This window comes from Gigantopelta aegis, chromosome 10 (genome assembly GCF_016097555.1).
Source record: "Gigantopelta aegis isolate Gae_Host chromosome 10, Gae_host_genome, whole genome shotgun sequence".
NCBI classification, from domain to species: domain Eukaryota; kingdom Metazoa; phylum Mollusca; class Gastropoda; order Neomphalida; family Peltospiridae; genus Gigantopelta; species Gigantopelta aegis.
This window is the reverse complement of record NC_054708.1, coordinates 10,866,368-10,880,606: the sequence shown is the minus strand read 5'-3', so window position 1 is coordinate 10,880,606 and position 14,239 is coordinate 10,866,368. Positions and strand designations below refer to the sequence as shown.

The following is a 14,239-nucleotide window of genomic DNA, read 5'->3' as shown; positions in this document are numbered from 1 at the left end:
TCTCATCCACTTGTAATTTCAACTATGAACTGGATAATTTTTAAATACAAACAAAACTTCATTGTAAAACATGTTTAGAAAGCATTCCCTATACTGCATGTTATGGCTATTGTGGATTGGAATGTTCCACAACTTTTTCTTCCTGGTAATATGTACAGCTTACTAAGTATTCTTTACAGTTTTGGTACCTGGAAGTGACAGAAGACAGCCAAAGTTCTTGAAATACCTGGTAAAGGGCTTTGTCGGGACAAGGCATCTGTGATGTTATGTCAACAAACTCTGCTTCTGACTCACAGTAGATGGGCGTGTAGTTGTCTTTATGAAAGATGTTGTTAAAAATATCCACCCACTGCTCAGAAAGAATCTCACTGTATCTGTCCCTGTGCAAAAAAAATAAAAAATGAATAAATATATGCTCCAGACATGAAATATTGACAGATGTACAAGCAGATGTATGGTTGGACGGACATACAGACATACAAATGGATAGATGGACGGAGGGACAATGCCATACTACAATAATACCCATCAAACGCGAGAGTGTGTATATTATATATATATATATATGAAATAGTTCAGGCGCAAAACGCCATATAAACCATTTTCTTTCTTGTTTTTAGTTAAAGCCATTATTGTATGTCTGTAAGGGCTAATTGTAGGCCCGCTGATTTGCCGCAAAATGAGATTGATCCTTATGAAATTGTATTCGGTAAATCCCGTTTTTTTGTATCAAAACGCGATATACGCCAATTAAAAACATCACTTTTACTGAAAATGAAAAATGGATATATCGCATTTTGCGCCTGAACTCTTCATATATATATATATATATATATATATATATATATAAAAAAACACCACCATGAAATTAATAAATAATGGGGTGAAAATACCATACAATTATATCCAATATACACTAAAGCTACTTTCCATTACATTAAAATCTGATAAAACTTGATGTCAGGTCAAGGATCAGTCTTTGCCAAGAAAGTCGAGTGATCACTCAGGCTCCCCATCACTCTCGCCTGGAAAGTTTTAGAAGAGCTGTAAATTGATCACCTTGCAATTACATTTTTAATGCATGTTAACTGGATGTGATTGCCTGCCTACTACTAGTTCAGGAAAGTGTTTTTGCTCATTGTGAACAAAGGAAAGCGCATGAAAAAGATGCTGTGTTGCTATTCAGTTGCAGCCTATATGGAAGGTCTCTTCTCTACTACTGGGACGAGCATCACAACTGTAATTACTGCCCAATACTGAGCATCTGGATAACGATAAGCTGAGGTGATCAGATTTTTTCTTGCTCCAATACTAAATCATATCCAAGCAAACTTTTATTCACTTTCTGATCAGCCAGTTTGATTAAACCTTTAATATTCTACTTACCAATAGGTAGTTGAATGTAAACCACGGAATATGGTCAAAATGAAAATCTGATAAAACATGGAACAACTTAACACAAAAAAGAAGAAGAAAAAAAGAAGTTTATTTAATTAAAATATTGTATTTCTTGTTCTTGTTAATGATACTCAATTCTGATATTATGATCTGGAGAAACTGTCAAGTTGGTATTGCATGTTTTAAGTCCGGAGTTCAGACTGTTGACCAGTTAAAATAAATCTCTTGCAAATTAGATTAATAGTGATACAAACCTCATTTCTAAGAGAAGCTCTAACAGTCTTCCTACACTGAAGCCATAGCCCTGAAATAAGAAACACCCAAATTAACAAAGGGTGGTCTAGAAATCCAGGATACACTAGGTTAAAACATTTTTGATATTTCATCATGCTGCCATTAACCCCCCCCCCCCACCCCAAAAACTTAATACATACTTGTTTTGTAGTCATAGAGGCTTTTATTTAGGCCATGGCTCGTTTGCCATTCCTCTATGAAATAATAGTTTAAAGCACACAAGACTTTTCATCAATAAACAAAGGTATCTTTTATATGCACCATCCCACAGTCAAAGTGCACTGGTTAGGATGAGAAATAGCCCAATGGGCCCATCGACGGGGATCAAGCCTAGACCACTTTACCACTGGGTTACGTCCCACTCCCTCCACAATAAACAGCACTCACCTTCAGCGTATGGCAAAACAGCACTATCAACTTTTTAATCTCTAACATCAGGCTGGCTACTTTACAGGATTTCTGAAAAAAATTAAAATAAAACACTCACAGTTAAGGGGTACACAAGTATACTATGTGTGATGTTTATGAGTTTACACAAAATACCATGAAGAATTTTTTTAAAACTACCTGTTGGCTGGTATATGGTTCAACTTAAAGACACATGGTTCCTCAGCACAGATAATATTTCATTGAACTAGCTCTAAATATACCAGGAAATATACAATATTGTAGTAATGTTTAAAACTGATTCACAAACTATGACAACTTACAATCGTGGTTACAGCATGACTTTGACATGAGGACTACACACTTATTAAATGTGACAAATGAACAGGAAAGAATGCAGAAAATAAAATCTAAGTTCAAGCAATAATTTAAAAGTAAATAAAACAACTGAATTATTACTGTAAATGTGACGTAAAATTAAACAAAAGAAAAGGGTCACTACTATTATGTGTAAAAAAAACAAAACAGAACAAAACAAACTAAAATGATAAGGACAACAAAAATTATTTCATTACTTAGGTGTAAATATATTTTAACTTAACATGTTAATTAAAACTTTAATGAATGAACCAAGATTTAAGATTTGATAAAAAAAAAAAAATATCTATTTAATAACACCTCAGTACATATTAACTAACAGTTAACACATGGTTCTTCAGACACTTGGTGATGCGGAGAAACCGTTGCCGCCACAAAGGTAACTTTTACCAAATAGCAGCAAGGGGTCTTTGATATGTGCTTTCCCATAGCCTAAAGTTACCAATCAAAGTGCAATGTTTGGAATGGGAAAAATGTGATTCCACTGAGGGCTATCGATCCTACAACCTATTGTACCTCAGGTAAAGTTAGTTTTTTTGTTTAGTGACACCACTAGAGCAGTGATATATTAATCATCGGCTATTGGATGTCAAACATTTGGTAATTCTGACTCAGAGAAATGCATTTAATTAGCAGCAAGGGATCTTTTATATGCACTTTCCTACAGACAGGACAGCACATACCATGGTCTTTGATATACCAGTCATAGGTTTCTGATTGGGACGGGAAAAAACCTAATCAGAGAACAGGTCCACTGAGGTGATTCAATCCTACAATGCATCCCCATATGAGTGCTCTACCATTGAGCTACATACATTCCCATTTAATTTATACATGCAATACAAGGGAAGCATGCATATTGTAGGTATGAAAGTGACTTGACATGCATATAACATCCATGCATATAATCTTGATGTACTTGCAACACGCACACAAATCAGTATACAATGTGACAATGTCTACATTGCAAGTACATGTGATTGAGAACATCTTTTGCAAGTTGAGCTATTTAATATATAAAAGTTATATAATATGGAAATATCATGCTTATAACATAACCCAATAGTGCAAAGAAGAATAAGTGACATTTTATTTGGAATACAGCTATTAAAAGACCTACCGGTCATCTAAGTTTCTTATTTGGCTCATTTTGTAAAGAATCTAAGTTATATTAATTTACATTAACTATAGAATACATGACAAAATTATAATCTTTGTTTGAATAATAACACCATTAGTACATGTAACTGAATTTTAAAAAAACCCCCAGTAATCATAAGTGTTGGACATTTGACTGTTACTATTTAAGTAACTTTATAAAAGTTACAGTATCTGTGATTTTACTGACACCCCAACCCACCACAAAAAAAAGAAAAGAGAGGGTTAAGAAGACTAATATTACATGTTGAACCTCTTTTTTTTTTTAAATTTTATATAATAGATAATTTAAGAATATATTTTGTATGTTGATTAATAGTTTAATAGACATTATACACAGGTAATTTATTTATGCATATATGTATTGGGCATAAGAATTGACTTGAGTATTTTTTCTTACATTCATGACTGCTGAAACATGGAACTCCTTTATACATTTATGTATCAATGGCTTCCGACTAAAGATTTGCTTTTCTTAAACATTTTAAGATGCATTACATGAAATGCCTTGAATACAAATATAGTATTTGAGAGCATTTTACACAGCATACAGCCAAAGGGATTCCTGTATATCGGTGTTAAGTCATCATGGTTTATGGTTATCTGCCTAAATAGTTTATGGTTATCTGCCTAAATAGTTTACCGGAGTGCTGAAGGCATGTTTAATAATGCTTCGAATGTTACTATACTGGTCTAATGTTTAAAATGTTTTCTCCATCCATAAATGTTAAAAATTACCAGTCCAATTCTTAAATTCTGCTCCCTATCATGGATTATTTAAGTATCAGTTATAATAATAACAATAATTAAACTAGCTAATATTATAGTAAAATATACTAAAAAACAGAAAGAGGGTGTGAGGATGGTCAACCAATGACTATAATTCAATCCAAGCGTATAATAATACAATCGGGTATGATATATACAGAAATGTTAGTATATAATATTAATTGTTTAATATAAAGGCTGCAGGCTGGTAGTACTACCTGTGCATTCCAAGGTGTTTGGTTGGCAAGTTTTGTCTGTGCGACAGAAACATTCAACATTTCATACAACAGATAGATCTAGCACAAAATACATTAAGAATACCCGCTGTACCTCTTGTTTACAGAATAGGATGCTCTTTTCCTTAAAATCCAAGATAGAATGTAAATATCAAATGACGGTTTTTGAAAATATTTTTATGACAATCCCAGAATGATCACAGAGTGTATGGAAGATGGTTGACACTCAAGTTATGATGTTACGGTCGACAGATCTCTCAAGAGTTTTTAAAAACGAATATCAAATTATTTAATTTTTACGACAGGTGATCACACGAGTATAATACCAGTCACCCACTGCCTCACAAGGATCATTCTGGAATAATTCTTCAATATATTTACCTGTGCAAAATAATTTACAGTACTTACACTTAAAACACTTCAAGTACCTCTTAATCAATCTAATAATTATTGATCATTTCTCTCAGTTTTTATTTTCAAAGTGAGGTCTGATAAAGATGCACTGCCTAAATCAATTGCCTAAAACATCCCAATTACAATTATACTACATTAGTTTTCCAAACCATATCAGACATGGGCCCTGACAACACATACTGGATCAAGAGCCATAACTCTGTACAAAATGTGTCAATTGCCATTTCCATCTGTAACAGTACATGATAAAGCAATACACAGAATTTCAGTTCAACATTTGGAAAACTATCTGTTGGACATACGGATGGATGGACAGGACAGAGATAAAAACTATAGTCCCATCTGGTTCAACTGGTAGGGAATTAATAAAAGGTGGGTCGTTCTCAATAATATTAGTCAAGCAATAAAAGTGACAGAAAGAAAAAATTGTCATTAAAAAAAACTGATATAGAAAATCTTTCCATAGAAATAATATGAACTGCATTTCCTACAATATTTATCTACCTTGAATAAGGTGCGATTACAAGTTTCCAAAAAGTTTCCAATATCTCGTTAGGCACCCTGTATAATAATCACACATATTTTAACTCCTTGCAAAGACCACACCCTCATAAATGGTCATTTAGGTGGCTTTATAAAGGGGTGATTCAGTAATTCTGATCAATATTAATTAAAAAAGTTTTATTTTGGAAAGATAACATAATGGCTGTAACAGTTTTTAAGTTGAAGGGAAAATAAAATGATTAAATACCAGTTGGTACATGTATATAAATGGATAGACTTTCTGCCAGAAAATACTTTGAGGGTAAGTAATAAAAACAAAACAGATACTAGTGGTTACGAATTTGAAATATTTTGAAATTGGGCGCTGCATTTTATGTAGTTTGACAAATTTTAAACAGCAGTTTTCTTATATAATAAATTATAATCTTTGTAAAATTATAATGTATCCATTGATTTCTAAGATTCAAAAGTATTTAATTTTACACTTCATATTCTCTGGCAGAAATGCTGATGGGATACAGCTTCAGACTTCCAACTTCTAAATTTGACAGGTATATACATGAGGTATTTGATGTTTTGGATGCAAGGAAAAGCTTAGACAATAAATATGTCTGACTTGGAGGAAATGATTTGTAATAAATATATATGTTCTTAATAAGAATTAACTTACATATGACTCATTCTGCATAATATATGAGCAAAATTAAAATGCATTGTGCAAATTTAGCATGTTTTTACAAATCATTATTAAAAAGCATAAACTGTATTGTAAACAATATTTTATCCAAGACCAAATTTTAATGCAGTTTGAAAATTGTTAAAATTTAGGAATGCCGACGGACAGCGTGAACCCTGATACCAGACAGAGTTGTTCAGGGAAACCCAAAGCCAAATGACTATAAAACTAGCAGAAACTACAGCATCACATAAATAGCTAATACAGAACTCCTCAAAGAAAACAGCTTTAGGCAGCGGAAACAGAAACAATAACACTTTGCTTCTACAGAAATAATACAACTTTGAAGAGACATTTACAAAATTATGATTGTCAATTGTTTACATAAGTTGCTTCTTAATTGGAGAATTACACTTAATGGTATTTCTAAAAGTATAATTTCAAACAAAACATTATTTTTCATTACAACAAAATGAACTGCAACAAAAGGTTTAAGATGCTAAAACTCAACAAACCAAAGAACAGAATGTGTCTTTTAAAAACTTTGCAGTATAAACAATTATTGTTGTTCCAGAAATTATAGCATGGAATGTGTCAGTTTAGGGTGGGTGGATTTGGAGACAAAACAAATTATTATATTTTATTTGACTCGAAAAACAATTTAATTGCCTACAAACCATACCAGATTATTTCTGAAACAACAAAACTTGAACAATTTCTTTTAAAAGTTAATATTAATTTACAAAACCCCTGGTAAAGACTTACAGCAGTGGAACGTAACGTTGCAACTATTTTCTCTACAGCTTTCTCCCACAGCTCATCCATGTAGGCCCGAGTTACCAGACCTTGGGATGTGTGAAGTATGTGATCTTCTACAACAAAGAACCTGAGAAAAAAACACCCCAAAAATATTTTTAAAATCAGATCAATGTCAAAGCAAACTCACCATGTCACAGTAGTAGACAAATTAGATCATAGTTCTATTTAAAGCCAGATAATTTTAAGTTTTAAATATAAAAGGAAAATCAGATTTTGGGGAACCACAATGAAATCAATTTTGATAACATATACTGTAATGTAAATAATAGCCAGATAACAGCCGTGGTGTGCAAGTTCTGCAATCAACGGAACATTTAGCATGAATGAGTTTTTCTGCCGAGTAAGAAAATAGCCAGCAATTAATGTCAAATACAATATAGAGTTAAACAGTTATAAGAGAAATTCTTTAACATAACAATCAAGATATGACACAATTACAACAGACATATTTTTATCAAATAAATTACAGACCTGTGTCTACTTGTATTATTTTTGGAATAGGAAGCAAAGCAAAACTTTATTTTTCATGATAGCCAATGGCTGTTTGAAATAAATCATGGTGATGTTCTTTGTTATACGTGTATGGAACTGGGGCAATCTGGTAGACTGTTCAACTGTTGCCGTTTTCTCAATCCCGAGATTCACTGACAACGGTTACAGTTCTATTTACCAAGTGAACATTTATCTTACTACAAAAAAGATGTAAATAAGTTTATTGACTCACCCTATGATTTCATGAAAATAACGTCTGTAGGCATCTGCACTTTCATGCTGCAAAAAAAGAAGAAAAGAAAAACAAAAGCAATTAGCTGAGATTGTTAGCATCCAGATTTGTCAACTATTTAACTGAAAACAAATTTCCATTCAAATTTTAATGTAAACTGGTACTAATGTATCTTTCCTAAATGTATACAGCAGTCACTGAAACATTCATCCAACTGACTTACCATTCCTGGTGGAGGTTGCAGAGATAACCGTGCTTGCTTCCACCGCTGTTGACGATAGTAACTTTCAAATTTTTCTTTATCACCCTTGAGAAAGAAAGAAACGACCATTAAAAAAATTGTAATAATTATCACTGGAAAGTAATAACCATGCATTGTTTTGTTTCCAATATATTAATATATTAACATGTTTTGAAAAAAGAGACATGCATTATGTCTCTGTCATGGCAAGAGATTTACCATAGAAAAAGAAGAAAAAAAAAAGAAGCTAATTTTGTATGCAACTTAGAAAACAATCTGCTCAGAAATAAATGACTTGTAAATTCCATAGTATGAAAAAAGGCGTTCCCTGTAAAACAGACTATAAATACATTAAATTAATTTTACTATACCTTCCCACAAAGAAAACCTTTTTTCATACTATGGAATGTGCTATAAGTTATTTATTTCTTAGCAGACTGTTTTCACAACTGCACACAAAAAAATAGTATTGTTTTGTTATTTCCAAAACACTTTTACTTCTTTTTTTTTTAACGTCAAACTAAACTAAAATTATTCACACAAAAAAACATCTTCATGGATGGATGGGACGGACTAAAAGTCGTTTTTGTTTATTTCTTAAAATTAAAATAAATAATTTATTTCTGAGCAGACTGTTTTCACAACTGCACACAAAAAATAGTATTGTTTTGTTATTTCCAAAACACTTTAAAAAAAATTTTTTTACGTCAAACTAAACTGAAACTGTTAATAAAAAACCCCCATCTTCATAGAGGGATGGGACGGACTAAAAGTCGTTTTTATTTCTTAAAATTACCGATATCGGGTCCACTTGACTCATAGAATTCAAGAGTTATTTATCGTATTCTCTACTACATCACAAGTATTAGAACATACAGTGTAGCAAAATAATTCGCACGAAAACCTAAAGAACAAAACAAGAATAAAAGTTGTAAATTAGTGGTAAGCTGTCTCCACGACCATTTTTTTTTTTTTTTTTTTTTTTTAAAGATTTATTGCCCCTAGAACATAGACAGTGAACAGGTGGGGAGCCGTGGTCACTGCCTTACAAAGTACATATTTAAACAATAGTATCTAAACAAAATATGCTATTTAAAAAATATGTTAATGCTTTCTGTGGTATTTATAAGACGGAAAGGGAGAGAGAGAGAGAGAGAGAGAGAGAGAGAGAGAGAGAGAGAGAGAGAGAGAGAGAGAGAAAAGGAGAGAGACGGTGCAACAGCAGTAGATAAGTATGAAGAAGTTGTGGGGATATTGAGAGAGTATTAGAGAATGACATTTTAATTAGTACTCTATTTCCAAGTGAACTTTCAAAGCATTATTTTTAATTAAAACATTCTTTCAAAGAGTGTTTTATAGGGTGTCCATTGCTTATGAAATGCTTCATAGTTGCAATTTTTGTAATAAATATATTTTTCTATTTCAAAATTATTTTTGTAGAATATTTTTCGCGGCATTGACATGTAAATTTCTTTTTTGTATTTTCATACTGTAAATATAATATTTTATGTTGATAGTCAGCCAATTTACAAAATCACCTTTTTCGTTGTTGATCATGCCTAACATAACTATGTCTCTGCTGAGTGATATTAATTCCAGTTTCATTTCTTATCCATTCTTCTATTGCTTTCCACAGAGAATGTACTAAACTACATTCAAATAGAAGGTGTTGTATGGTTTCAGGTGATTTGTTGCAAAAACTACAGGCATTGGAATCAATATAATTAATTGTATTTAGAAATTTGTTAGTTGTAAGAATTCGGTGTATGATTTTATACTGAAACCAAGATAATGTTGTGCTTTTGACAGATCTAAAGGGTAGAATGTAATATTTTTCCCAATCATATATATCATAGATATATCCTTCCTTAGAATATTTTATTTGTGATTTTGGAATGGTGGTTTGAGTGTTCAGTAAATCATATATATGTTTGCAACCTTTCTGATCTTTAAACAAAACCTTTAAGTTATATGGAAGAACAGGATTTTGTAATGCTATAAAAACGTCATCATTTAAATTATCTAGGTTGTAAATGAATGATTTTATAGCACTGACCAATGAAGCATATTCCAGAAAATTGGTAATTATGTCGTATTTCTCTATGAACTGTTGATATGTTAGAAAGTCTCCTTGTTCTTTCAACAAATCGTTAATAAAGATAATACCTTTTGAGATATATCGTTTTAGTATAAATGGCTTTTTATCTATACATATTTTACTGTTGAACCAAATATTGATCTGGAGAATATCATCTACGTTTACTGGAATTTGTTTTTCTTGTATCCTTAACCAACTAACCAATGTGTCTCTCCAAAATATATTTTTTATTGAACTTTTTTTACAATATTTTTTAGCAAACGTTCGCTTGGATTTGGTAATGTTTTCAGTAGGTATGTTAGTTTAGGAACTATTAATGTTTTCAGGACTGTAATTCTTCCTAAAACAGTAAGTTTTCTGATAGATCATTTGAAAATTTCTTGCTACCTATCCAAATAGCTTTTGATTTGGTGTAGTTAATTTTTAGGACAGATATTTGTGCATAATAATCTAGGATAAATAGAACACCCTGCAGGGACTCAGGAGAGCCGTCTAAAATAAAACTTGTGTCGTCTGCATACTGCGATATTAAATATTTTTCACCATCTATAGTGATACCTTTTATATTATTGGAGTTTTTTACTATGATAGCGAGGATTTCAGCACATAAAATAAATATATAAGGAGACAAAAGATCGCCTTGTCTACAGCCCCTTTCTAGTTTAAATGGCTCCGAAAGAAATCCATTCTGAATTACTCTAGATACCGAGTTACTATATAGTGTTTTAATCCAGGCTTTCATTGATGTTTTGAAGTTAAAAATGTCTAAGGCTTTATTGTGTCGCACAGATATTAGTCCAGTCGTCATTACTACACTATTCATCATCGAAAGAAGAATCGCATGATCAATGAGCTTGGCAGTCGCTGTCGGTCCCACTTTCGCTTGCGCTGGAAGTCATCTCGTGGTAGGTTTCTGTGAAGCACGTTCCCTTCGTGACGTCATGGCTATTTACAGGCAAATGTTTTTACCGAGAATTTTACTCGGTCGTTTCCAGCAGTGTTCTACGGGAGTGATGTTTTAATACTTTTATGGCGCATTTTCGTAATTATTGATTTACATATCGGTGTAAAATATTATTGCAATGAATTAAGAAAGCATTTAATTGTGGAATTTGAAATTTTAGTGTATGGTCTGGCACAGCACTTTAACAAATACAAATAGCAATTTCTGATACATAGAATATTTCCTTGAACATTATTAAAAAGTATCTAATTTAAACAAAATTTTATTAGCCAAATACTAAATATTGTACTCATTTTAGATAAAAATAAGCAGATGTCTAATTTGGCCATGGGCAGGGTTATAAAAAACAATAATTTAACTCTAAGGTAAGCTTAAACATATATAATTTGTTTCTCTAAGGTCAATATAAAAATTTCACAAATCTATTAAATTGTAAGAGAAAAAAATCCAAATGAGAACCTCACAAATAATTTAAAAATGTATTTATTTAATTACTGTACTAACGACTCACCAAAACAGAATATATGTGCAAACACCGGTACACAGGAGAAAAATCTACCATGTCTTGAGCACTCAATTCCTGTAAAAGAAACCAGCTAAATTGTTATTAAATTAAATTTAAAAAAAAAGAAAAACCCCCAAAACCCCAAACAAACAACACTTTAAAAGAAACTCCCCCGACCCATTCACAACATAAAAACATGTTAAAATATATATCTAAACTGAACTCAATTATTTTAGTTTATTATCTGGTGTACCTTTTGTATACATGTAAGCTCATTTCATTTCATAAAACTATTGTCCACTAAATATTACACGCATTAAGAAAGGTAGTAATTTTGATCGCTAACTTGTCAAGAAAACATCATATAAAATACTGCAGGCAAAAACCCCAATAAAACCGGCCTCAGTGATGTAATGGCTAGTCATGTGACTTAGCCTAATAGGTACTAGATTTGCATCTCAGTAACGGCTCCCATCCAGAGCGAATTTTAACCGGGATCAGTCCTACGATCTACTACTCCTGAAGTAAACACTTATTTACTGGGTTACACCCCCACTTGTTTAGATCACATAAAGTGTTTTACCTCTTCGCCCTCGAACGAATCATCTCTAAAAATTTCAGGGACTCTCTCCACCTCTCCAGTAAATGGATTTGGTGGAGGAGGGGCTCTCCGCTTCTTCGTTTTCTGCACAACAATCGCTGGGTCTAGGTTGTTCTGTTCTGCTGCCTTTAAAATGAAATTTTTTATTAGTAAAAATTAAATCCAAACTTAATGACCCTTTCCTACTCTATGTCATGTCAAAGGATTTATAGCCAAGTTCATGAATCTTTCCTTTTTATTAGCACAGCAGTAACTTCAAACATTTGGGTAAAATATGTTTTCACTGAAAAAAACACTCACTGGTATACTGTACATCACCACTGGGTGGTAACTGTACAATAAAATGTTATTTTAATTTTTTATAACAGAAGAAATAAACATTTTGAAGAATTGTTTGTCAAAAGGAATAACACACAAGTTAAAGCAATCCTGAGAATAGTGAGTAGAATGGTTTGCAGAATTTCTAGGATATAAATAGCATAATAAACGTGACCCCTTTATTATCAACCGTCTCTCTTGAATAGTATGCATTTATGACTCACAATAGTGGTGGGACATAGCCCAGTGGTAAAGCGCACGCCACATGTACAGTCGATCTAGGATCTAGGATCAATCCCCGTTGGTGGACCCATTGGGATATTTCTTGTTCCAGCCAGTGCTCCACAACTGTGTAACAAAGGCCGTGGTATGTACTATTCTGTCTGTGGGATGGTGCATATAAAAGATCCCTTGCTGCTAGTCGAAAAAGAGTAGCCCTTGAAGTGGTGACAGCAGGTTTTCTCTCTCAATATCTGTGTTGTTCTTAACCATATGTCTGATGCCATATAACCGTAAATAAAATGTGTTGAGTGCGTCATTAAATAAAACATTTCCTTCCTTTCCTTTATGACTCACAAAATCTCACAAGAGAAAATACATTTTACTCCGGATAATAATATCTTGTAACACACTGATTATTCTTCATATAAAAATAAATCTTACATGTTTCATGGCCAGCTCTCCAATCTTAGTAGAGTGCTTGCGAATACTTTCCAGAAAGTCCTTCAGTTCAGTCATGGAAGCTTCTTTAATCTGCTCCCTCAACTTGGGGATAGCTTCGCACATGGTCTCCGAGAACCAGTGACTCATAACCCTCGGCAGGTAGGTGTGCTCCAACTGTTCAAGTGTCTTCAAGGCAGGATAATATCTACAAAAATGAAGTAACGGAATCTTTGCTTAAAGTCGAAGACTCACATTTCAACCCATGGAAATGGACACTAAGTCTGGTTACTCTATCAACCTATTACACACTTGAATAAAGTCATAATAAAATGTAACTAGAGTCTGCAATTTCAAAACAGGGAAATACCCATAAAAAATACCTGTTACTACTCTGAGATATTTGTGTTCTTAAAAATAATAAAAATCCATTTCATGGTATTTGAAACACTAGGATGACCAGAAACATATATGGAAATGGATAATCTAAATGTAAGACATATATATCAATTAAACATAAATATTTAATATATTCTACATGTCCCAAAAGTGTTAATATTCAATTTAGGTTACCACCCCCTTCAGAATAAAGTGCATTTACCTTTTACTTTTCATCTGTTCTTGCAGTTTGCCATACATCTCCAAAACTAAAACAAAACGAACATGAACATGTACTACAGTCCTTGGACTACATCTACAACTGCTGTATCTTATCTTGTATACATTTCCTATACACCAAATAAAATTATTCTAAATAAACTAGTTTACAAAAAAGATGATGACTTCAACATAATAGTGCAAATTGTTTCACAATGTTTATGAATACCCAAAAATAATTTTTTGAAAACAATTATTTGGTTGTTACCATTAAATACATACCTTGTGTAATAAATGAACAGGAATTTTTTGCTTAAGTCCATGTCAAAAAAACAACAGCTACTTTATTCATTAAAATTAAAAACGTGTTTTTCTCTGCCATTATGAAGAATAATCCATACTTCCTATTTTAGTGTATTCTAAACCTCTCCAAAATGTTTTCATCACTGAAACACTGTCACATTTTTTTCATCTGATAATTATTGAAGGAAATGGTTTA

At 32.3% G+C, this 14,239-nt stretch overlaps 1 protein-coding gene across 2 annotated transcripts in view; it reads right to left on the bottom strand.

The window, feature by feature from the left end:
- Positions 1-14,239, bottom strand: part of LOC121383986 (exocyst complex component 6B-like) — a 32,402-nt gene that overhangs the window by 13,507 nt on the left and 4,656 nt on the right. For both annotated transcript variants that reach the window (XR_005959322.1, XM_041514120.1), the window contains exons 4-14: positions 13,745-13,790; positions 13,147-13,351; positions 12,148-12,291; positions 11,571-11,639; positions 7,980-8,063; positions 7,757-7,803; positions 6,979-7,099; positions 4,602-4,637; positions 2,080-2,151; positions 1,653-1,702; positions 227-380 (exon numbers count right to left, since the gene is read on the bottom strand). Coding sequence is in view for 1 of the 2 variants with exons in the window: in XM_041514120.1 (XP_041370054.1) it covers positions 227-380; positions 1,653-1,702; positions 2,080-2,151; positions 4,602-4,637; positions 6,979-7,099; positions 7,757-7,803; positions 7,980-8,063; positions 11,571-11,639; positions 12,148-12,291; positions 13,147-13,351; positions 13,745-13,790 (1,028 nt within the window). In the remaining variant the exon portion in view is untranslated. The remainder of the gene's footprint in view (positions 1-226; positions 381-1,652; positions 1,703-2,079; positions 2,152-4,601; positions 4,638-6,978; positions 7,100-7,756; positions 7,804-7,979; positions 8,064-11,570; positions 11,640-12,147; positions 12,292-13,146; positions 13,352-13,744; positions 13,791-14,239) is intronic.